This window comes from Cyprinodon tularosa, unplaced genomic scaffold (assembly GCF_016077235.1).
Source record: "Cyprinodon tularosa strain WSP-4 unplaced genomic scaffold, ASM1607723v1 ctg440, whole genome shotgun sequence".
Taxonomy (NCBI): Eukaryota; Metazoa; Chordata; class Actinopteri; order Cyprinodontiformes; family Cyprinodontidae; genus Cyprinodon; species Cyprinodon tularosa.
The window spans coordinates 543023-567767 of NW_024039164.1; the positions used below are offsets into that span (position 1 = coordinate 543023).

General features: G+C 39.0%; 1 protein-coding gene across 1 annotated transcript in view; it reads right to left on the reverse strand.

Annotated features, from left to right (window-relative positions):
• The window catches only part of scfd2 (sec1 family domain containing 2), a 160023-nt gene that overhangs the window by 127872 nt on the left and 7406 nt on the right, over window positions 1-24745 (reverse strand). Inside the window, exon 3 of the mRNA XM_038300144.1 lies at window positions 14275-14402. Within this exon, the coding sequence (XP_038156072.1) occupies window positions 14275-14402 (128 nt within the window). The remainder of the gene's footprint in view (window positions 1-14274; window positions 14403-24745) is intronic.

Genomic DNA, 24745 nt, shown 5'->3' on the forward strand with positions numbered 1-24745 from the left:
CATCAGCAAAGCATCTATTTCTGGGCACCTTCACTGGTGATTTCTATCCTACTGAATGCCCCCATCTGTAAAACTTCTGCCCAACACATGTTGCCTCTGGATTTGGCAGCTTTTTACAAATAAAATGATTTCCTTAACCACCGCTGATCTGCATATGAAAAAAATTAGACCTCCAACCGAACACGGCCCTTCATCTTTCGGGCTTAACTTTGAACTTGAAATGACTGTGTGTATTATCTTAGACTAAAAGCTCCTTGGAAATGGAGCAAGGGGATCACGCAGCATTTTATACTGTGACTACAAACTGTGTGGAGAGTTACCATCACATTTACAGTTCTTAGATGTTGGAAACTAACAAAAAAGGTTAGTTACACTGACTTAGTGTCCAACTCAAGTTAAGAAACTGGTGCAGGAACTGAAAATTCCTTTTTGTCTTCTATTCTGTATTGGCTGTGAAAAAAACAGCTAAAATGCCTGCTGACTGCTTATAGATAGATAAGAAGAACCAGCCAGACAATGTTCAAGATCTGTTCTGCTCAATTATTTTAAAGCCCCTACCATCTTCTCAACTCCCCAAGAGGCATCTCAGCAACAAGTGAGTGGGCTCTATGCACAACTCGACTACTTCCTGAACTTACAGCTCTTTTGTTTCCCGTTTTTCATCACTTAATGAACTGATTAATCAAGGTGTGTCTGGCCATGGTTACTGAGGTCAGGCACACCTGGATTAATCAGTTCTTCCAGTAGAAAAAGACAGGAAACAAAAGAGCTCTCCTAAGTAGTGGAGTTGTGCATAAAGTCCATATAGAGTAGAGGTCCAGAAGGAGGAGAGGCTGACAGCTGATCTGAGACATGGCAAACATCTCTTCATAAAGCCTACTTCCTCCTTTTGATGTTTTGAACCAGCAGTTGATTGGAGTAAATAGCCAGTGTTTTCTTTAGCAAGGCCAAACATATGACTCACTGAGTGCTTGAACTGTAAAGAAATGATTCAAGGCTTTTAAACTACAGTCACCTGGGCAACCACCGGCACACTTCAATGTTTTTATTTTTCAATCACAAATTTAAGTGTATCTTATTGGAATTTTGTGCATTGCACAAACACAAAGCATTGCTTAATTGTAAAATCAAAGAAAATGGACACGGGGCTTTGGAATATTTATTTTAGTCATATAAAAAACTTAAGAATTATTGTAAACATTTATATTCAGCCTTCCTAGGTATAAGGTATAATAAACCGCAGTTTATTATACCTGCAAGTTTTTCTGGGTAGTTGCAGCCAAGTGGTTAGGGCATAGGGCTTGAAATCTTAAAAAGCAATTAATACCCAGTTTTCCTGGCCAGTTGTCTTATGTTGAGGGTTGTCTATTGATAGCTATGAATTAGGGCTGAACAATATTCAATAACATCTCCAATTGCATCTCCAAATTCCACAACTGATGGTAGTTTGGTTGCAAGGATGGAAAATCCATAGATCCAACAGGTAGCGCTCTGATGCAGGTATGGGAAGTTTCTTCTATTTTTTTCCCAAATCCTAAAAATATAAATCACACCAAGGAACGATGGTGATGGAGGATGTCGGATTTCAGGGTTAGAGAGCTCTGCTCTGATGGATGTCAGTTCCTTCTTGGTTCCTCATGACTCAATCAACTACTCCCAACAGAAACACGTCCACCATAGAAAGATTCATTTATTGTGTTTCTATAATTTCATCAATGCAACAACCGCACCGTGAAGGGCGGTGAAGTGGCGCACAATGAAGCGGCGTGCGATGGGAGCGTTCAGTGCTCGTCCATCACCTCATCCTGCTATGTGACATTTGCTCCAGGATAAACATTTAATCTTGAATTCTTATTATATATTTAAGCCCACATAGTCCATTTCTATGGTGGGATAATACACTTAGAGCCCGTGTTGCCATAAGAGGCATATATAAGTCTTTTACATTTTTGCGGCTCCAGACAGATTTATTTTTTGTTTTTTGGTCCAATATGGCTCCTTGAGCAGTTTGGGTTGCCGACCGCTGCACTAGGGCACTTGGAATCCTGAAGTTCTGGGTTAGTGCTCCATTCCCACAGACTCCCACTCTGGGTCTCTGAGCAAGACCCTTAACCCCACACAGCTCCCAGGGCGCCGCACGATGGTAGCCTACTACTCCTAAAGGGGATGGGTTAAATTATAAGTTTTAAATTAATTGGTAATTATCTATATCGATCCAATATGATTTCTATTTTATCAAACAGCCCTAATATGAATCAAATCTTGGGTTAGTGTTTTACAACATGACATGGATGTCCACAGCTTCCAGGTCTGTCTGCTGCGTTTGTTGGTGTTTATGAACTGCTGGGTTTATGATATACTGAAATTAAATCACACTTTACTAAAAATGCACCTCAATTTTTTTTTATTCAAGGTTTCAGTCAAAGGGACTGAATACCAATGCAGGCTAATCTTTTTGATTTGTAAGAAGCCATATTTAAACTGTTTTGTGTTAATAACGCACAAACAATCCTCCAAAGACACATACATGTTTGTGGCTTTAAATGACACAATCTGAAAGGGGTTGAATACTTCAGCAATGTAGATGAACAAATCTGAAAGCATCCTACCTAAAGATGAAAACTGGGGCTGTAATCATAAGAAACATTAAACAATAACCAACAAAGAACAGCAAAAGAAGGAAATGTCTAAAAAGGGGTTCAGGTTTCTTGAAGTAAAAACATTTCTGAAGCCTAAGCTTTGGTCCAGACTTATTCAGAATACTCAAAAGCTCTATTGTTAACATATCCAACCATAAAAATCCTGGCAGTAAAACCGAAGCTCTCCTAAGCTTGATGTGCCAACCATAATTCAAGGCAGAACCAGGAAATATATTCGAAGCAGAGGACCAAACACTAGTCCGGCCATGAAAGGGCACTTCAGAATGGGGCAGAGCAGGCCAAATGTAATCAGACTTTATAGTGAAAGCAGACTCAGTGAGTTTGAGGGAGAAAATCTAAGACATTAGGAAAACCAAAGAAAAGCAGTTAAGCCAAGAAGCCACACAAAGGCCTGCCCTACAATAAATGTTTAAAGCATCCTGGCATAGTCTGCACTCTTATCTTTCATAGAACTTCCCTTCAAACAGCTTTTGGATTCCTTCAGCATCTTATTGCCACATGAAAAGGAAATCTAAAGGATGATCTATCGGCTGAGCTTTTGTTTCACTCTAGGGTGTTTCTAAAGAAAAAAAAAGCTGCTTGGATGTTTTAAACTTTTGTAGCTTTCAGTTGCTACTTTAAAACTACTTATGTTTTTAAAAAGTATAATTGGGTTTAAGTATGATCAAAATACTTAATTTTTGGAAGAAATATTTTACTTCATACATTTACAGGTGTTAGATAGGTACACAAAAACACATAAATATATAACATACAGTCACTTGTTAAAGCTACAGTGTGTAATTTTCAGCGACATCTAGCGTCCAGACTGCAGACCGCAGCAACATGAACATCTCCCCCCCACTGCTTCTCCCCCCCAACAGTATGGCGAGCGTTACGGGACAAAATGTCTTCCACAACGTCCGCATCACCTACCTTCTCAAGTGATGAGGTTTGTTTACATAGATAATTTTAATACTGCCATCTATTGTTCAGTACTGTCTCAGTTCATCTCTCTCAACTTGCCGTAGTTACTTTCGAGCGTAATGGGCGATCTCGCAATCGCTAGTTTGTTGGCTCTGCGCTGCCGTAGCGCAAAGATGTCTGCCTCCATGGCTGCGAGACCCGCTCCTATGTAATTATAAATAACGAACTCTAAGGCAACGCAAATATTAAAGGAGAAGTTCGGTTTTTTACACTTTAAGCCCATTTTCTGTAGTGTCCAGGATGAAATCGAATGATCGACACCAAAAGTTTGACAATTGCTCCTGTCTCTGCTTTTTGGCTCATTTAGAATCCCCCCCTGGCTGCTTTAGAATGGCTTGCATAGAGCATGTCCGATAATGTCCTTAAAACAACCTTAAACGTTCTTTTTTTAAAATATGCTACTCACCGGGTCGTCAGCGCTGTTCAATGACGTTCCAAAAAAAGTTTCGTGAAGAAAAAACGTTCCTGTAGTGTTTTATTTAGCATTTTGTAAATCCCATTGAGTTCTGTAGGAATAGTCAATATTCCGCTGCCACCGGAAACGGAAATGGGGCCTGTTTACACAGTTGTAGTCTTTTCGCTTCACTCTGTGTACTCCGACGTCGAGGTGCTAACGTCTCTGTTAAACACTTTAAAAAACTCTGAAAATGGAATACGAAAGGTGGATTCTTGATTCTCGACGTCGGAGTACACAGAGTGAAGCGAAAAGACTACAACTGCACTGCAAAAAATATAAATCTCAATAAGTTATTTTTTCTTAAAATAAGTGTGTTTTTCCTTGATTTGAGGAGATAAGTAAGACACTTTGCCAATGGAACAAGACAATTTTCTTTTAAAATAAGAAAAAAATATTTTATCGTCTTATTTCAAGTAAATATTATCTAACTATCTTATTTTAAGAGTGAAAATACTCATTCCATTGGCAAATCATCTTATTTACCTGCTCAAATTAAGGCTAAATATACTTAATTTAAGCCATTTTTTACTTATTTCTGGATTGTTTTTGCAGTGGCCCCATTTCCGTTTCCGGTGGCAGGGGAATATTGACTATTCCTACAGAACTCAATGGGATTTACAAAATGCTAAATAAAACACTACAGGAACGTTTTTTCTTCACGAAACTTTTTTTGGAACGTCATTGAACAGCGCTGACGACCCGGTGAGTAGCATATTTTAAAAAAAGAACGTTTAAGGTTGTTTTAAGGACATTATCGGACATGCTCTATGCAAGCCATTCTAAAGCAGCCAGGGGTTGATTCTAAATGAGCCAAAAAGCAGAGACAGGAGCAATTGTCAAACTTTTGGTGTCGATCATTCGATTTCATCCTGGACACTACAGAAAATGGGCTTAAAGTGTAAAAAACCGAACTTCTCCTTTAAGGTTAAGAGGCTGAGCTCGTAGATGATGATAAATAACATAGTTATAATATATTACATTTCTGACTGTATATCCCTGTAATTATTACACACTGTAGCTTTAAATTACACATCTGGTTTATTTGATCAATCTCCTCTTCAGACTCAAGTAACTAAAATAATTCAGGATATTTTTTTATTTTTAATAAGTTTCCTTTCAGGATTATCTTGTGTGTAGCTACAGTCTCTTTTTTTCTGAATATAGGCTAAAAAAATCTAATTAGTTCTGACTTCCACCAATGCTATTTGGATTTCATCAATGATTATCCTTTCATCACTCAGGTGTAAAGACTAGATTTGTAGATACGGTACCTTGCAAAAGTATTCAGCCACCTGGAACTTTCTGACCCTTTGTCACATTTCAGGCTTCAGACATTATGATTGAAAGTTTTAATTTTTGTGAAGTGGGACACAATCATAGCCTGGGTGCCAGTCCGAACTTAGTCCCGCCCACAAGGTTTGAGTTCGGGGAAGTTCGGTCTGGCTCTGCTCCATAGTAGCGCGAGTATTAAAGCCCACTGTCAGGCGATCCAATCAAATTGTCAGGGCGGGCTTTATACGATGATGGACAGATGATCAAGAGTAACGTTATCAACCACGTGACCAATGCGCGCTTGGGTGACAACAATAATGGCTGCCGCTGGAGAGTTTGGGTGAGTAGATTCTGCTATTAGGTCTATTCTAGAAGATATCGACAGCAAATTAATTTTTGAAAGAGGAACAGAGAAACGCGATCAAGTCTCATCTTCTTATTCTAGGCGTGAAACTGCACGCTTTGATTTTTGTGGACAACAACTATGCCTCGCTTAAGATACGTCACGCACTCCGTTGCTCTTATTGGTTGTAGGTCTATCCAATTGAGTGCAGAGGCATTTTTTTTCCTGGTTCGTTCAAAACACGCCCCATAATCACAGCTCTATGGAGCAGTATCAGACTCATATTCTGACTAGAATTGAGTCGGACTACGTCAGGCTAACACAATCATGAAGTAGAATGAAAAATATTGGATATTTTAAACTTTTTGTAAAAAAAATTAAAAAATGGGTGTGAAAAATTATTCAGCCCCCTTGAGTTTAAACTTTGTAGCACCACCTTTTACTGCGATTACAGCTTGGGGTATATTTCTAGCAGTCTTACACATTGAGTGACTGAATTTTTAGCCCATTCTCCCTATAAAACAGCTGGAGCTCGGTGAGGTTGGATGGAGAGCATTTGTGAACGGCAGTTTTCAGTTCTTCCCACAGATTCTGGTTTGGATTCAGGTCTGGACTTTGACTAGTTGACATTCAAATACCTGAACATGCTTATTTGTGAACTATTCCATTGTAGATTTTGCTTTATGTTTTAAATCATTGTCTTGTTCCCAGTCTCAGGTCTTTTGCAGACTCCAGCAGGTTCTCTTACAGAATGGTACTGTATTTTGCTCCGTCCATCTTCAATTCAATTTTAATCATCTTATCCTTGTTGCTGTTGTAGAGCAGGGGTTGTGTCTTCATAGATTTGCAGTAATCTGTTATCATCGCTTGCACAGTGCTGCTTGGGATGTTTAAAGCTTGAGAAATAATTTTGTATCCAAATCTGGCTTTAAACTTCTCCACAACAGTATCTCAGACCTGCATGGTGTGTTCCTTGTTCTTCATGATGCTCTCTGCTTATAGTCAGACTGGATTACACACAGGTGGCTTTTATTTATCATCATCAGTCATTTAAGTCAACATTGGATCATTCAGAGATCCTCACTGAACTTCTGGAGAGTTTCTGCACTAAAAGTAAAGGAGCAGATTCATTCTGCATGCCCCATTCTTCAGTTTTTTTATTTGTGAAAAAAGTTTAACATATTCAATAAATTTTATGTTTGAAGCCCGAAATGAGGCAAAAGGTCAAAAAATTCAAGGAGGGAGAATAATTTTACATGGACACAACTAATCGGATTGAAGGCCTGATCAGATCAAAAATGTTTCATGTAAACATGTCAGACTGAAGATTCTAATCCGATTCGGTCCGATCGGAAATAAATTTAATTCCAAAAGAGAGAGGTGGTTTTTGCCGATCGCCATTCTGATTGGCGTCCTTGTAAACACCCATTCGGATCTTAAGAGTAAAATAATCTTCACTGCGCATGTGTGCGACGTCAGCGTGACGTTTTTCCGCCTTGTCAACAACAGGAAACCACCGGTCGCTCTCGCTCTTGTTGTGAACAACATGGCGGGAGGAGTCTAGGAACGCCGACTTATACATTCAAGTTCATTTAAAGCTGCAGGAAGCAGGAATTTATCCTCCTCCTCTTCCTCTTTTCTCTCTCCACAGCCCACTCGCTCTCTCACGCCGGTTCAATCGCTCATTCTCTACATTTTCTCTCGGACATTTCGCTGCCAAGCGCTTTTTTCCTCCTCTCCGTTTTTCTTTCCACTCGCTCCGAGCGCATCGTTTGTCAGGCCTCCCAAAAACCAGACGCAGACAGAACTGCCAAGTTTGGCAGGAAGTTCTGCGCATGCTTAAAAGGTTTAATCTGATCCAACGCTTGGTACATGTATACACACGTCATGATCGGATCATTTCATTTAGTGTCCATGTAAATGGAGATTTTGAATTTCCGATCAACCAAAGTTTGGATCGGATCGGGGAAATTTTGCGCATGTAAACGTAGCTATTGTGGCTTCTCCACATGAGCCTTTTGGAGCTTTACTGATAAAGATCCCTTTGACAGCCTGTCTTTAGCTTAAAGGCCATGTATGGAAGCTCTTAGGTTGTCCACTATTTAAGTTTCAGAAGATGGTTTGCACATTTCTTCACAACATCATCCCTGGCGGGTCTTTGTGATGCTATCTGTTCTGTCTTAGACATTGATTCATATTCCAATACACTTGAATTTATTTAACAACATCAAGGAGAAGGAAGATAAAAACTAATGAATTTGTCTAATCTTTTTTTTTTGTGTTTATTTCAAATCATGTATTATTTTCATTCATTGAACAATCAAATGCAATTTTGGTTTGCTCCATCATATAAAAACCCAATAAAATATAATGATTTTGTGGTTGTAAAAGAACTACAGTATATCTGGTGAAGGGAAATGTCTTGTACTGTATGACATCATGCGGTTCATAAGAATTGTACGCCAGAAGGTCTGTTTCAGCAGTGCAATAGTCGCTGCTCTTAATCTAAGATGCTTGAGAAACTTGAACCTTTGGGCCCATTTTATTGTACTTTTGGGAGCATTTATAGCAAGAAAAGACATAAAGCAAATTCCAATTTCATTCTTGCACTAAAAACAGGTTTAGCTTTAGTCCATTGGAGCAGGATGTGCCAAGGTGGCAATTGAGATGAAGTAATGATCAAAGTCTCTAGCAATGCACGAAAAGCTGGGGGCAACAATGATTTAGTACTTTTACTGGAAGATGACTTACTCTCTAGGTGCACAGGGTTCCAGAGAAGCTAAGTGATCTCTGATGTGAGTTGCGAGGCTGAGTAGTGGCCCATCTCAGCAGCAGGACAGCCTCATAAGTAATTCCACAAGAATAAGGGACACAGGAAGCCTGAAAGACTGATTTATGCTCTCTAAAAGGAGAAACATCCTGAAAACTATGGGCTGTGGGTGAATGTTGGTGCCTCTACTCAACTCTCCAGAACATTTGGGGGCACATTTAATCACATCATTCACCTGCAAAAATATGTTAATTCCAGTAAAAGGATACTGGAATGCGAGCTAAAGAAGAACATAATGCATTCTGGTCTCTTTTATTTATTTTATATCTGAACAAGGTCTAAAAAAGGTAATCAGATTAATTCTGATTAATCGATTATTTAAATTATTGTTAACTAATTTAGTAATTGAGTAATCATTAACTGGAGTATATAGACTGCAAAACCTGCCTTTAGCTGACAGAGCCACCCAAAAAATATATAAACAGTTTGCATTTAAGATTAAAAAAAAAAAAGTTTTCTCCTGTCAATATGCTCTTAAAAATACTTCTTAAGCAAACTTTAGCTTTCCAATCATTAATCGATTAATCTAAAAAAAATACTCGACAGATGAATCGATTTGCAAAATAAAGTTAGTTGCAGCCCTAATCTAAACCACTCATAGATAGGCCGATCTCTATGATCCAATGACTAAATCAAAATTTCAATTTTTTTTTGGCTGAAATTTTTGAAATTTGAAATATGGCTAAAAGAAGTTTTTTCATGCCAAATCTGATTAATCGTTTTTTTCTCCCTTTAGATACTTGATATAAAAAAAAGACAGATGATAAAAAAAAATCATCCATGTGCTTGTAAAACTAGAATTGTAAAAAAAGATGGCAGGCGCTGCAACTGTAAAGGATGAAAACATTGACATGCAAAATGTTTGCAGCATGTGATATTACACAGTGAGCTAGTTTATCAATTATGAGCATACGTCTAAAACAAATGAGACAAACTAATCTCACTTTGAACAATGGAAGCCCAAGAAGTGCGTTTGTGAGAAAAAATTTATTATTCAATAACAGAAACAATGATAAAAATTACTTTATTGTCAATCCCTAAAATGCTTCCAAATGAAAAAGATTAAAGCTGTGAGTTTGATATTGAAACTGATCAACTTTATTCTTTTCTCTTTAGATTGCCCTAAGAAAGTTTCATTTCAACTAATATTACTGATGAGGAAATTTTGCATGCAGAGAAAAGAAACCTTCAGTGACTCCTGAGGTACAAAGAAACCAATTTAGAAGGCTGTCCTTGTTGACCTATGACTCCCACAAGTCAAATTGCCTTAGTCTGTTAATAAAATTGGCTTCTCAATGCTTCAACATTTGCTGGAGTCTTCACCTCACCAGATCTTTGTTCATTTCTATGCACCTTTTAGGCAGATAAAGTCATGCCAGAACAAATTAGACATTGCAAATACAATATCTCTGTAGAGAGCCTTCATCATGCATTATGGGCATTTATTTTTCCTTCTCTTTTCATACCTAAGATGACTGGAAAAAGGCGACATGTCCCCTTCAGGTTGGAAGAGAGTTTCTGCCTCAAGTATCGTGAGGAAGGAGAATAGAGCAATAGACAGATCTGTGCAGCTACTGCTATAATGCAGACGCTGCGTTGGTCTGTTGTGGTGAAGAGGGAGCTGAACGAAAAGCCAAAGCTCTCCATTTACTTGTGGTTCTATGTTCCTACCCTCATCATGACCAGAAGAACAAGATCCTGGATACAAGCGACTAAAATTAGCTTTCTCAATAGGGTGGGCAATTCCTTAGGGATAGGGTTAGGAGCTTGGTCATCTGGGAGATGCTCAGAATAGAGCTTCTTCTCTCCTGCCTTGAGAAGAGTCCGCTGAGGTGGTTCCGACTTTTTCGATTGCCCGCTGGACGCCTCGCTCAGAAGGTGTTCCAGGCACATCCTACCAGGAGGCGTCCCAGGGGACAACCCAGGACCCATTGGAGGGACTATGTCTCTCGGATGGCCTGGGAGTACCTCAGGCTTCACCCAGCAGAGCTGGGGGAGGCATTTGTGGAGAGGGAAGTCTCTGGTGAGACTGCTGCCCCCTTGACCCGGTCCAGGATAAAGCAGAAGACGACACGTACATAAAATATATGTACGAGTCTTAAGAAGATCATTTACCAAACTTATTTCAGGTAACCTTGGATGCCTGCTGTATCTGTTAGATCCAAACGGGATGCAGGGTGACTAGGGGCAAATGATAGGCAGCTATACGAGTCCCCTCCAGGCCAAACCCCTCTCGGTAACCATGATTAAGAGGGTTACTCACCATTGTACTTGACAACCAGTACAAGCTATTCTGCTATCTATTAAAGCTGATTAATATTTACATAAACACAATTACAAATACTAATATCCAACTATAAAAGTTACATTCAGAAGCTAAAACACCCAAGACAAACAGGTCCTCACACACTGGGGAAATTTCCTCATCCTATTACAATCCTATTACATCCTATGAGATCGTTAACAGGTCAACCTCAGGCTCTAAGACATGGATTATTTTCTCTGTGTCTCTCTGGATGATCTAATTCTGCTAAACAGCCAAGTTAGGTCTGAGGGCGTACAAGATCATGGAGAGCGTATGAGGTCCTGCCGCACACTCAAGAGTATTTTATCTGCAAAAAACAAAAAGTGTGAGAATTAACTTGGACAAGGCCAGAAAAAACCTAAGTGTTCTAGAGAGCTGAACAGGATAGTCTGATGCAGTGAGAGCCTTTCTGGTGATGCTGATCTGCACAGAGAGGACAGAGTGGGGGGTTTCTGGTCCTCTGCCAGTCTGGTATAAAGATTCAGTGTGTGAGGGGACTTACAGTACCCCCTTCTCTCTTCTCTTTCCCTTCTCTCCCTCTTTCTCTCTCAGCATAGACATTAAATCAACAGACTGTCAGTCAGCAGGCAGCGGCCACTTTAATTCCCCTCCTTATTCATACACTCATGACTTTACTGTCACTCCTAAAACCTACAAAGAATTTTCTCAAATAAATTCACATTTTGAAAATGTGACCTTCATTACATAAGTGTGAAACGAGAGCACAATTTGAACAATGCAAAAACTTTATAGGCTGTTTGCAAGTGTGTGATCTTCTTATGAGACCTTTCTTTACCTCAAAAATTATAGGAGCTAGGGGACCAACAGGACCCCTCCCTTTTAAAAGCCCCCATCTCTGCCAGATGTTAACCTGAATGTTAGACATGACATGACTGTGTACATGGTAGAAAAGTACGAAATTGAACGTTTACCAGGGCAGTGTAGCGTGCACGCAGCGACTGTACGTTTGCGTGCCTGCACATATTTTTATCCCTCGCTGCAGACCCTTTTGCTTCATTACCGAACAACAAAAGTTTTTCGAAGAAGCAGTGTGTGCGAACGGCCGAGTGAACATGTGTGTTTGTGCGAGTATGTGTCATGCAGCCAACATGTGGTTCAGATTTCCTATGAGGCCACATGTGCAAATACACAGCAAGCCAGAGAAGCTGGATCTCAGTGGGATCGGCTCAAGTCCTGCAGCAAAACACTGAAAAACAGCCGTTTGCTTCTACTCAAGAGTAAATGTCTTCATATAATTCTTTGACTAAGCACTGGTGTTATATCCTAATAACTAAATAACTTCAGGTAGAACTATTGAACATCAATAACATGATTTTACTGCTTTTATTATTGAAAGAAAAGTAACAAAGCAACAAGTGTGAAAGACGGATTGGTGTTGCTGCCACTATGATGCAGATGCTATATCGATCCATTTAGGTAAAGAGAGAGCTGAGCAAAAAGGCTTTTGGTTTACCGGTCAGTGTTTGTTCAAACCCTGACCTATGGTCAGGATATCTGCATCCTGAACAAAAGAAAGAGATACCGTATACAAGTGTCCGAAATCAGCTTTCTCACCAGTCTGTCTGAGCACTACCTAAAGGTTCATTCACAACAAACAAGATCTCCCGGGTTTCTTTTTAAACCTTTAGAGCAGGGGTAACCAATTAAAAATCAGCCGCGTCCGAATAAAGAAAATCAATAACCAGTAAAGGTCCGAACACACTTTTAATCATAATCTGTTACTTAAAACAGAATTTAACACTGAAATAAATTGCGGTGTTTATGCATCAATGTTATACATTGAATTTTTAAATAAAAAATAAAAAAGAATATATATTTCTAAATCTAAAGTGTTTTTTGAAGTAGAGAACAACAATCGTTCAGTTTGGTTTATAGATAATTTCCTGATTCACATCTTTTTTATAAAACACCTGAACTGACTGTTATTTTTTTTTTCTTTCTTTTTTATGGCTTAATGAGAGCAGTGGACTTTATGCTGCCCTACAAAGCTTTAAACCTGGGTTTGAATGGCGACAAAGCCATTCTAAAGCACATATCAAGGTGCTCATTTTGAGCCTGGATCCATATTTATTTTTTATTATTGTCATAATGGAGAAATCTGCTTCAAAGCAGCAGGTTGAGCCAAACATACTCAAAATGTGCAGGGTCATCTTTCATTTTTCTGTCACCAGTTCACTGAGCTTCTTCAAGCAGTCCACACTTTCTCTGCCCTTTTTTTCTTATCGTCCAGATTTGGACCTACCTGTTCGCTAATCCGGACCCGACTTGATCAGCCAACAGGTGGGTCCGGATCTGGACCACAGTCTGCTAATTCATGACATCTGCTTTAGAGTTTAACTCCTTTATATTTGTTTATTTTTCATATGCAGACAGCTCTGCAGAAGAGATCCTGGTTCAACTTTTCTGATAGGTTGACGCTTCAGTGTCCAGTGGCAAAAGTTAAAATTTTGAAATCCAGCAATATGCGCTCGGATGCTCAGATGACACAATGCTCAGATGAACGACTCCCGATGCTCGGACACGTCATTGGAACTCTCGATGTTAGACTTTGCATGTAAATCAGATGCTTTGATTCAGAAAATGTGTTCGGTGTACACATTAGATATAGGATGAGTTGAACCGCCATCATAGAGAGGCTTGGAGTAGAACCACATCTGCTTCCAATGAAGAAGAGTCAGCTAAGGTGGCTTGGACAAACTTTTTCAAATGCCCAGGAGGCGGTTCAGAGTTTGACAGAGTTTACCACACACTGGACATCTTTTGAGATAACAGGTGTGAGTAAAAATGCTGCACACCGGTCTCTCTGTGCGCTCAGAGTGGTAACTGCGTGCTCAGGACGGTGGCACAGAAAATACGCCATAATTGGATAGCTAGTTAATAATAATAAGAAGAATAAATGAACTTTATTGATCTTACATATGAGAAATTTACCTCTGCATTAGCCGATCCCCTTGGGGAGCAGTGGGCTGCCATTGTGCGGCGCCCAGGGAGCAATTGGGGGTTAAGCGCACTCCCCCAGTTAGTTAGGCTATCTGTATGGGTAGCAAGCAAGCAGCTGGCTACTACACACGCATGATGCTCTATTTTCATTAGTTGAGGGATTAAAAGTTCTTTCAGTTTTCAAACTAAGAATGTGTTTCAGTCAATTAGGCATATTTTTTTAAGCCAAATGAGTCTATTTTTCAAGAAAGAAAAAAGTTTGGTAGCCTTTTAATAAGGCAAGGTATAGCAACACCTCAGGGCTGATGTACTTTATGGTTCATAAAATCAGAGAAATCCCCAGTCTACACTTCCAGGGGAAAATCTATTACAGGTACTTTAAACAGTTTAAATGGTACAAGGAGCACCATCAGCAAATTTAAAACTCTAACATTTTGCCTCGACAGCTGTTACCGTTACATATGGCATTCACATTCTTACCCATGCTCATCTTGATTGGCAGCTTTTCTTTGGTGGCCGCCTCTACCAGGTGACGACGCACTTCCATCAAAGCCTCTTTATGTTTGCTTGTAAGCATCGACTCCCAGAGTACCCTCACAGAGGACGACCTGGGGGGGAATAAGAATCCCACAAGTTTAGAAATTTTTTCTAAAAGAGGCAAAATGGTGATCTATTCCAGCTGGATGAAAAGTAGCTTTTCTTGGTTTTTCCACACAGAGTTTGGATTTAATCGAGAGCTTGTCTTACTGACAAACTCCCACCTGATCAGAGAGAAAAATGTTATATCCATCCAGCAAAAACTGCTTTGGTGGTAATATTCTTTAGGCATGGTCGATGCCTAAAGATATTCTCTACCATGCAGTCCCATTGACCTTCTCAATCCCTCCCTCATTATCTACTATGGCTAAAAATAAGCTGATCTACAGCTTTGATGGATGAGTGACACAGTGGTCATGTGCAGGGCAAACACATGTGCTACCAGCAAAAACAAATTCATATAAAGGATCAGACAATTTTCAGAGGAGCCTTATTGTCATAAAATTCAGAACTGCTTTTCAAAGAGGCTTGTATCAGGTCTTCAGTAGGGCTGTGGGGAAAAAAAAATCAATATGGTGATATATCGTGAGTTTTGGCTGCCCGATATAATATCGATCTTTCAGTTCCTAATTTAAATTTTAAAAGAACAAAAATTTCAACCTAAAATAATGAGGGAAAATGAGCCATGTCTGCACCGCCACTCTAGCAGATAGAGCTGTGGAGCCCTTTTGCTGTGCGGTGCAACACCATATCTGTAGTCAAGGCAGTCACAGTGGAAGACGTGGACCGACTCAAACACCTTGGATACTAGAATAACCAAATTGTCAATAGCTTCTGATAAACAGTTAAGGCACTTGCTTTTTTATCTATAAATTTAATTTTGATAGCTGAGAAAAATGTTGCAATATAAAGCGATATTACAATATAGTGATAATATCGCACTGTAACCAAAGTATCAGGACACGTATCGTATTGCAACACATGCTAATACTTACCCCTGTCTTCAGGCCATAGAGCCCTTTCATATCCATGTCCCAATATGTAACTTTTTCAACATTTTTAAACACAACAAAATGCCTATAGCTGGGACCGATTGTAAAATCTATCCTAACACATTTTATGATTTCTGTTGAAAACAATCAGGTAGTGTTAAGTATTGGTCGTAAACTCAAACCATGCAGGGCAGCTGTCCTGCAAATTTTAGATGTGACCCTAGCCTGAAATACCTGAATCAAATGGCCCAACTACCTCTGTAGCAACAGCCAAACTCTATAGAGCTCTGTTAAGGAGCTGATACTAGAATCGGCTGTGCTAAAATTGCAGAAAACGGACCCTTCATAACCTGAGTTAAAGATCCCTTTGCTATATTATTACATGTTTTTTTAAATATAAAATTTTTTTTCATGTAGAAATTAAAAAAGAAATCCTTAAATCCTGAATTTGGAGCTGGGGGGTTAAGGAAGATAAAGCTAAAAAACACACCTGCATCTTGACAGATCGTTTTATTTTCTTGCTTTGAGCTAAATACCTGCTTAGCAGTTCACTGTGGCTTTAGAGGAGCAGCTGCTATTTGCGTCCTCAATAAAGACTAGGGGAATAAAAGCAATAATGCTGTGCACACATCAAAAAAACAATATATAGCATGGACTTATTTACAATAGAAAAATAAATAAATTATATACATGACATTGTGATTACACCAGTGAGCAGAAGGAGTAGCAATTAGATATTTTTCTATTATATATTAATTCAAAGAACCAAAGGAGTTTTTTATTCACCTTTGGTGACTTAGGATAAAGAATTCTGCAAAGAAAACATAAAACTATTGACTTTTCACATTGAATAATAGTTAATTCCCTGTAATACAAATATTTAGCTTTGATGTTTTTACTCAAAAATGTACTGCAGCTACAAACTAAAGAAGCAGGAATGGAAAGGAGAAAAATTAAACCATGAAAGGAGAAAAAAATGGAGGGAGGAGGGACATCGTTGACAATTCCACTCCGCTTTTCTTTTGCTTTCTTGTCTTTTTTCTAAACTTTGTTTTTTTCCCCCTCCTCTCGCCTTTTCTCCCTTCTAACTGCTGCCATGTGTTTAATATCAGATGTAATGTGTTCCAGACCTTGGGCTGGGGGTGGATGATGGGGAATGGGCTCACGCTGGGACGACCGCCATTTTCACACCAGAACTAGACATCGAGACTTTCAAAGACAACTAGAGCCCACAAATAATTTAGTTTATAGTAAAGTTAAAAAGGACTGTCAAAAACGATGTTATAAATTCGGATTTTAATTAAAAAAAGACCTGGTAGATAAAGATTAATTTTAAGTTCTTGGACTAAAGCCATTGGTCAAAACTTTGACAGCGAGCCACAAATCTAGAAAACAGGTCTTTTATCGTGGAGTGAAAATAAGTCCCTCGCCCATGTTGATGTTGATAAATGTTCTGATTACATAAGTAATGAAGTTTCACATGTTAGCCATATTTGAAATACCAGCAACATAATCTGACCGGGACACGTTCAAGCAGCCATGAGTGCTTTTGCATCTGAGGATGAGTACACATGCATCTGTATATATTTGCACACAGTCCAATGCGTCTGTGTGTGTTCTTGGAAGTTAGAGGGGCTTTGACAAGTGTGGATGACACATTTCCTTTTGGCTTCTCGCCCACCCCCACAGCCCAGGCCCCTTCTCCGTCCATGCAGCCAACCGATCAGATGAAGGTGGGGGTTAGGCTTACTTTGGCAGGGTGTGAGACGAGCTCCTTAACCAGCCAGAAATCTTGCTGAGTAACAACTAAACTATTGAGGGTGGGGGTGTGGGAAGCTGGTTTGCGTGTGCTTGGACATCTGCGTGGCTGTATGCAATCTTGGAGAGCAGCCTCACTCATTAGTAAAAATTGCCAAGAATTAACTGAAGGGGGCACTCTTGTTCTTGGCTTGTGTGCACCCTGGTATAGTACCCCTCTGGTTTGCAGAGTCAGGTTAAGCCAGTGTTTCAGGGGAGTGTGAGCCCACCTAAACCTCATCAGTGCCTCTAGAAATAAGTGACGTAGCATTAAAAGGTTGTGACAAATCTAAAGCCAGAGCTTAAAAGACAATACGGCCCCCTGAAGCGCCTCATTCCGCATTTACAGTAGATCACTGGTGACTGCTGGAATGAGGAGGGGGAGAGCTATTCCTGGCAGAGTGCAAGGCTAAAGGAAAGAATGCTTCAACATGTCCTGACTCACTATTTCCTTGATTTATTATTTATTCTTTAGCAATGTATTACTTTTTCAAAACCACACAGGAAACACTGTGTAAATCTGTACTAAAATTTACTTCTATATGAAGTAGAAATATTCCTGATAAAGCATTAAAAGAGGACAGCAATAACATTTCCAACCGTTTTAGAACCATAAATGACAATATATCATGTTCAGTTAAACTGAGAAAAAAGAAGCAATAGCAGAGAAAATTAACTTACCATTCAACAAAGAGATAAATTTATTTACCAGTAAACAGTTTAAGTCTTAAAATAAATTCACATTTTATTGCACATGGCATTAAAGTTTACTGAATCATTTGCTTCAGTTCTTCATTGCTGAGACTTAGAGGGTGTTTACAGTCCGACTAGCCATTAATGGAGGCAATATAGATAAGTATTATCTGTTTTCAATAATTGTTTTTATCACAGATATTGGTAAAATTGAAGCAGGAAGTCGTTTCCTAACTTATCAGGACCAAAACACATCTGCCTTGCATTAACTGCATTTCCACTGACAAACCAATGGTGCATATTGGAATTGAGTAAGTCAATTTGTTTGACTAAAACATGCCAATTAAAAAAAAAGGAAAGAAAAGAAAAGCATACAAATAATGTATGTTTTTTAATAAAAAGGTTTATGCATTAGGATAAAGCGTTTTTCTGGCTGTACAAGCATTAAAGTATTTTACAAAGCCGCAATAGAAATACTTTTTTTATTTCCTATGAGTAAAGTGATCAACCAAATGTCTCCCTTTCTGACTACCAAATTAAACCCCGTGGAAAATGTAAACCTATAGCCTACTATTTTAACATACTTTTGAAATATACCCTTTACATTTACCATGAAAGAGTATCCATCCATTTACTTCAGGATATTTAATGGAAAGTATAAACTGGGCTACTGTGTTCTTTATGGTCAAGCATTGTTTTTTAGTAGTCTCTCAGCAGTACATGCCATTTTTTTTAATTCCTGTTTCGATTTATTTGGGTAATTTTTCTGATCATATATATTTCAATTGTGTTGCAAAAATGCAAAGATTAAGAAGGTAAATTACTTCACAAAACTATGATTACCACATTAAAATTATATAGTTTAAAGTTTTCTATTAAAGATTTTTTACAGTTAAAATTGCTTTTTATTCTATTTTTTTTTCATTATAATTAACGGTTTCAAAATGCAGAGCCAGCAATTTCTCGAAAAAAAATTCTTTGCATGTTTTTTATTCCAACAAAAATAATAATTCGGAGCAGGAGCTAGATATAATAAATATAGTCTGAGTGTTCTGCTGCTGTAAATTATGAAATTATCAGAGGTGTTAACAAATGTAAAGAAGGACAGTTATTTGTTTACGTGTAATCTAAAATTAAGGTAAGACATTAGTGTTTTAACATTGTTGTGATTGGCTGCTCAGTTAAGTGTCTTTCACAAACTACTGTTCGCTCAGATTCAGACTTCAGAACTGGTCTTCATAGCTGCACACCATGCTGGCAGAGCTGACAATGGAGCAGCATGATATTCAACATTACAAGGTCAACTTTGCTTGCTGATTATTCAGTTTGTGGACTTAAATGGCATAAAGGGAAGACACTGTTGGTTTCTGGTAAATGTCCTCCTGTAAATATTCTCCTTCAGCTAAAATGAAAATATGGGTGGGGAAAGAGAATGTGTTGGACTAGAGGTGGACCTGGCCTTGGGTTTCTTTGTATTTCCTGACAAAGAAGAACAAATGACCCGTCTATGCGGCAAAAAGAAGAGTTATAAACTCCACAGTAAAGTGAGGATAAGGAAGCGCATAACAAAAAAAGATGTAACTGACCAGTGATCATTTCTTTTGTTCTACATCAGATCTATAATGTAGGACAAATTAAATATTCTGAAATGCTTCTGGGTGAAAAAGATTGTATGTGCTAGATACTGTTCACGGGTTCTATCATAAGCTTTTTGTGGAAATGAAGGAAGATTTGTGAGGTCTGATGTAATTGAAGAGGGCCCTGACCGAAGTTGACCAGCAAAAAGTATGCTTCAGTAAAGTCAGAATGACCTGACATGTTGTAGCTTAGTGGTAATTTACAATTGTTGGGAATTTAAAATAAAGGCCAAAGAATATTTCTAGTTTAGAATAATGATTTGACATTAATTTTGTGTCAAATCACAGTCTATGACATTCATTCATTTTGTTTAATCTAAAGTGTTTGTTTCGGATATCTATTCACTGTCTTGAATAGAACCACCGTATGCAGGAAGGAGCAGCCACACAGAATCTCTGAAAGTTTTCCGGTCCCCCAGGCAATGCCTTCATGGGAGCATATTTCAAATATGAGATGTGGGAGGAAGTGAGTACCTTTAGGCTGTGGGGAGGCCTTTCTTATCAGCAGAGAAAGGGAAACTGGCCAAAGGTGATGGGAAGATGAGTTAAGCTAAATACAGGACACTCCCAGCAGTCAATCTATTGGGGACTGTAAGTTACCTGAAACAGGCAAGAAATTGACCTTCCAGCAATACAGCAACCATAAACACACAACCAGAGCTACAATAGGATTAAATAAATTAAAGGTATTTTATAATTTAGGCCTTCACTATAAATTTACAATTTATAGTGAAGGCCTAAGTCCGATTAGAAATGTGTTGTATTTAATCCATTCGCAGATTCACTCCATCCAGTAAGGTCCAAATTAAGCTATATCACAAGACTGAAACGCTGTTAGCTGATGTGGAGACATACCACCTTTTTTTGCTGTTGTTATGTTCTCCGTTTTCTTTCTCTCTCGTCTCATGCAGGTATTGGAGTGGACTTCTAGGAGTTATATCTTCTTTTTTGCTGTTTTGTTTTATTTGATCTCTTTTCATACGCTCTTTCCTGTCTTTCTCTCTTTCGCCCTCCTCTTAGCTCTTATCCCCTCTTTCTTTCTCACCTCCCTTTCCATCTCTGTGTCTGCTGTATACAATTGTACTCCTAAAATCAGTTTCAATTAAGTTTCATATATAAATACTAAGCAGACCATTATGGCAACAACCATAATGGTCTGCTTGAGAAAGCACATCTGTTGGGCTATTATCTGGCTCTTGGACATCGATTCCCTGAGTTATACTGGCAAAGAAGGAGACAAAAAAACAAGTTTAAATTCAAGCAAAAATTCAACCAAAATAGAGGCAAAACAATGCAGAATATCTGTCAAGCTTTCGAGCGTTGGTGCCAACTTAAGGAAGCATCGGGTTTAGAAGGCAGGCGAAGGGTGCTGCTTTTTTCTGGAAAGGCAGGTTTTCTAATGCAAACGTTTGTTTAGCTTTGGACCTGGTAAATAGCTGGCAAACAGTACGAAATGAGAGAGGGCCTATCCGAGTGGGCCACTTACTGGCTGGGATGAGTTAAACTTTTAGCTATACCTGTTAATACTTTTTTGTATAATGAAAAAATGTAAAGTCCATTCTACGTAGGAGAAAAGTCTACAAAAAGCACATTGTTTTTTGGAGAGAAAGTGACAATCATTTTAGACTTGCACTGGTCAATCTGCAGTGGTCGGTAATCATTATCACGTGGTTGGCCATGACCGGCCGGTCATTATGAAGATCAAGATCTTAAGTGCAGGTTGTTGTGCTGATGAGTTTTTCTCTCAGAGGACAAACCATGTTTCTCCTGCCCTTGGTCCATGTTTAACATGGTCAGAGTGCCGAAAAGAGGGGGACGAGTCCCACGGACAACAGAGGGGAGGCGAAATGGCAGTCTGAGCTCAGACAGAAGCGGCTGGGAAACAGTGTGAGAGAAAGCACCATAATCGGGAAGAGGTGTCCAGCTGTTCCCCCCTCTACAGGTAAGGCAGCTCAAGAGGAGAGCGGAGGAGCATGGCGGTAGATCGGATTAGTCCGCCGGGGAAACAGCACCAGGATGGGGAAAGGCTACAGCTCACCTAGGCTAGCTCGGCTAACTGTGGAGGGTTAGGGGTAACATTCTACAGCCCCAGCAGCAGAGAGCCACCTTAAAAAAATCATAAAAATCCTGGTGAGAACCATGTAAAGGTCAAACAGCCAGGCACATCCTCCAAAGGATTTATCAGACTTACAAAGGGGCAAAATAAGTATTTAATCTGCCATTGACAAGAAAATTGTACAACTATACCAGGCTGGATAGAGTGAATCAACAATAGGTAAGCAGGTTGATGGAGAATAAATCAACTGTCGGAAAAACTGGAAGAAAATGGATGAATCTGTAGACCGTTGATAAACGATCTGGGGTCCCTGTGAGAACACCAGTGTTGTTTTTGACAGATATTTAAAATTTTATAAATAAATTAAATAGTTTTAGTCTTCAGGTTGAAAATGTCTGAATAAAAATTTGTGTTGAAAAATGTGAAAAAAATTGTGTTGAAAAAATGTGACTAAAACTAATATTAGTTTTAGTCACATTTTAGTCATTATGATATGTGGTAGTTTTAGTCGGTTTTAGTTGACTAAAACTCCAAAATGTTTTAGTGAAGTTTTAGTCGGTTTTATGTTGCAATTAATAAAAAAAAAGTTAACTTTTACAATTAGAATAACAACCAGAATCTTTACCAGACTCACGGCTCTAGCCTAGATACTACGATTGCTGGGTATAAAGTGCTGCTGAGCAGTTCATCATTGCTGTTGGGCTCAAAATTTTGAATTATAGAATTCAAATAATTTTTTGGGGACTTATGCCCTACTTTATGAAAAAATGTCTCAAAAAAGCTGTGAAAATAGCAGGTCTAGCTTAACACATCATATTAGTTAATATAGCAGAAAGACAAGCTGACAAAATGTAAAATAGAGGAATGTTTTTAGAAATATAAGGTTTCCATCCCAAAGCAAATACTTCCGGATCTACTATAAATAAGTATTACACGCAGATCACTAAAATCTTTATTACTCCAAAAGAGCAAAGAATAAAAACATTCTTCTTTCTACTTTGGCAATTTTTCCTTAATTTCTGAGAAGTTGCTCTTTGGTTACTGCTGCTCAGTGGAAAAGTAGATTTAAATTCAAAGGGGTCTAGTATATATATATATATATATATATATATATATATATATATATATATATATATATATATATATATATATATATATATATATATATATATATATATATATATATATATATATACCACGAGGAGATGGCAAGAAAGACTGCCACAGCTAAATACCTACAAAGAGTAAGGCAGGTCCTGAGAAGTCAGCTGAATGGGAAAAACAAGATCCAAGCCATCAACACATATGCCCTACCAGTCATCAGATACCCCGCTGGTATAATAAACTGGCCAAAGGAGGAGATAGAGGCTACTGACATCAAGACGAGAAAGCTCCTCACAATGCATGGAGGGTTCCACCCCAAATCCAGCACTCTGAGACTGTACACCAAGCGTAGTGAGGGAGGCCGAGGGCTAGTGAGTGTCAAGACCACTGTCCAGGATGAAACAACTAAGATCCAGGAGTACATCAGAAAGATGGCCCCCAAAGACAAATGGCTTGGTGAATACCTCAGGCAGGAGAAAACCGAAAGTGAGGACAAGAAAGAGGAAGAAGAACCATCATGGAGGGACAAGCCGCTGCACGGCGTATACCACAGACAAATAGAAGAAGTGGCTGATATCAAAAAATCCTACCAGTGGCTGGAAAAGGCTGGACTGAAGGACAGCACAGAGGCACTAATCATGGCAGCACAAGAACAGGCACTCAGTACAAGATCAATAGAGGCCAGGGTCTACCACACCAGGCAGGACCCCCGATGCAGACTGTGCGAAGATGCCCCTGAAACAATACAGCACATAACAGCAGGGTGTAAAATGCAGGCAGGAAGTGCATACATGGAACGCCACAACCAGGTAGCTGTCATAGTGTACAGGAACATCTGCCATGAGTATGGGCTGGAAGTCCCAAGGTCAAAATGGAAGACACCTCCTAAGGTAGTTGAGAATGACCGAGCTAAGATCCTATGGGACTTCAAGATCCAGACTGACAAACAGGTGATGGCTAACCAACCAGACATCGTGTTGATCGACAAACAGCAGAAGAAGGCAGTAGTGATAGATGTGGCAATCCCAAGCGACAGCAACATCAAGAAGAAAGAACACGAGAAGCTTGAGAAATACCAAGGACTGAAGGAGGAGCTAGAAAAGATGTGGAAAGTAAGAGCAGCAGTGGTGCCAGTGGTAATTGGAGCACTGGGGGCTGTGACCCCCAAACTGGGAGAGTGGCTACAGCAGATTCCAGGTAAAACATCAGAGGTCTCTGTCCAGAAGAGCGCAGTCCTAGGAACAGCTAAGATACTGCGCAGAACCCTCAAACTCCCAGGCCTCTGGTAGAGGACCCGAGCTTGAGGATGACACATACCACCCCACGAGGGGTGAGAAAACAGTTTTTTATATATATATATATATATATAAAAAAAACATACAATACACCTACTATAATTGCCTTATAATAACATGGCAATCTGGACCTAAAATTCAATATGTTAGCTAAAATATTCAAATATTCAAATAGAAAGAAACAAGATCTATGAGAGAGAAATATTCAAAGATCTATGTACTTTTTCATCTGGGTCTTTATCCAAAAATAAACAGTACGCAATTAAATATTTACTTGGGATATAATTTAGGGATTCATTTTGGTAGAAAATTGAAGAATGTTTAGTACCACCTCTTGTGAGCTGGAAAAAATAAGGTCTTGATAGTTAAAAAAAGGGGTTAGTCTAGTCTCTTCAACGAACACTCACACCCATGAGTCGTCATGTTTTCGTCATCAAGATCTGTGTTTAGCTTATCTGTTTTCTTTATCATCATGAAAAAAATTTGTTTCGAGGAAATAATTTCATCATCGTTGCCAAAAACAACACCATACCCACTGTGAAGCATAGGGGTGGATACATCATATTTGGGGCTAAAAAGGTAATGGAAATTTTTTTTCCCCACTAGTGAGATTTCAAGCCAAAGCCTTCCATCAGTAAGAGCACTAAAGATAAACATAACGGGGGCTTCCAGCATGAAAATTTTTCCAAACACAGTGCTGGGGCAACAAAGCAGTACCTCCATAAACAAAGATTTCAAGGTCCAAGAGTGGACAACCGCCGGGCAACGATTCTCAACCCCATAGAAATTTTGTAGGGGGAGTTGAAAGCCTGTACTACAGGAGATCTGCACGGAAGAATG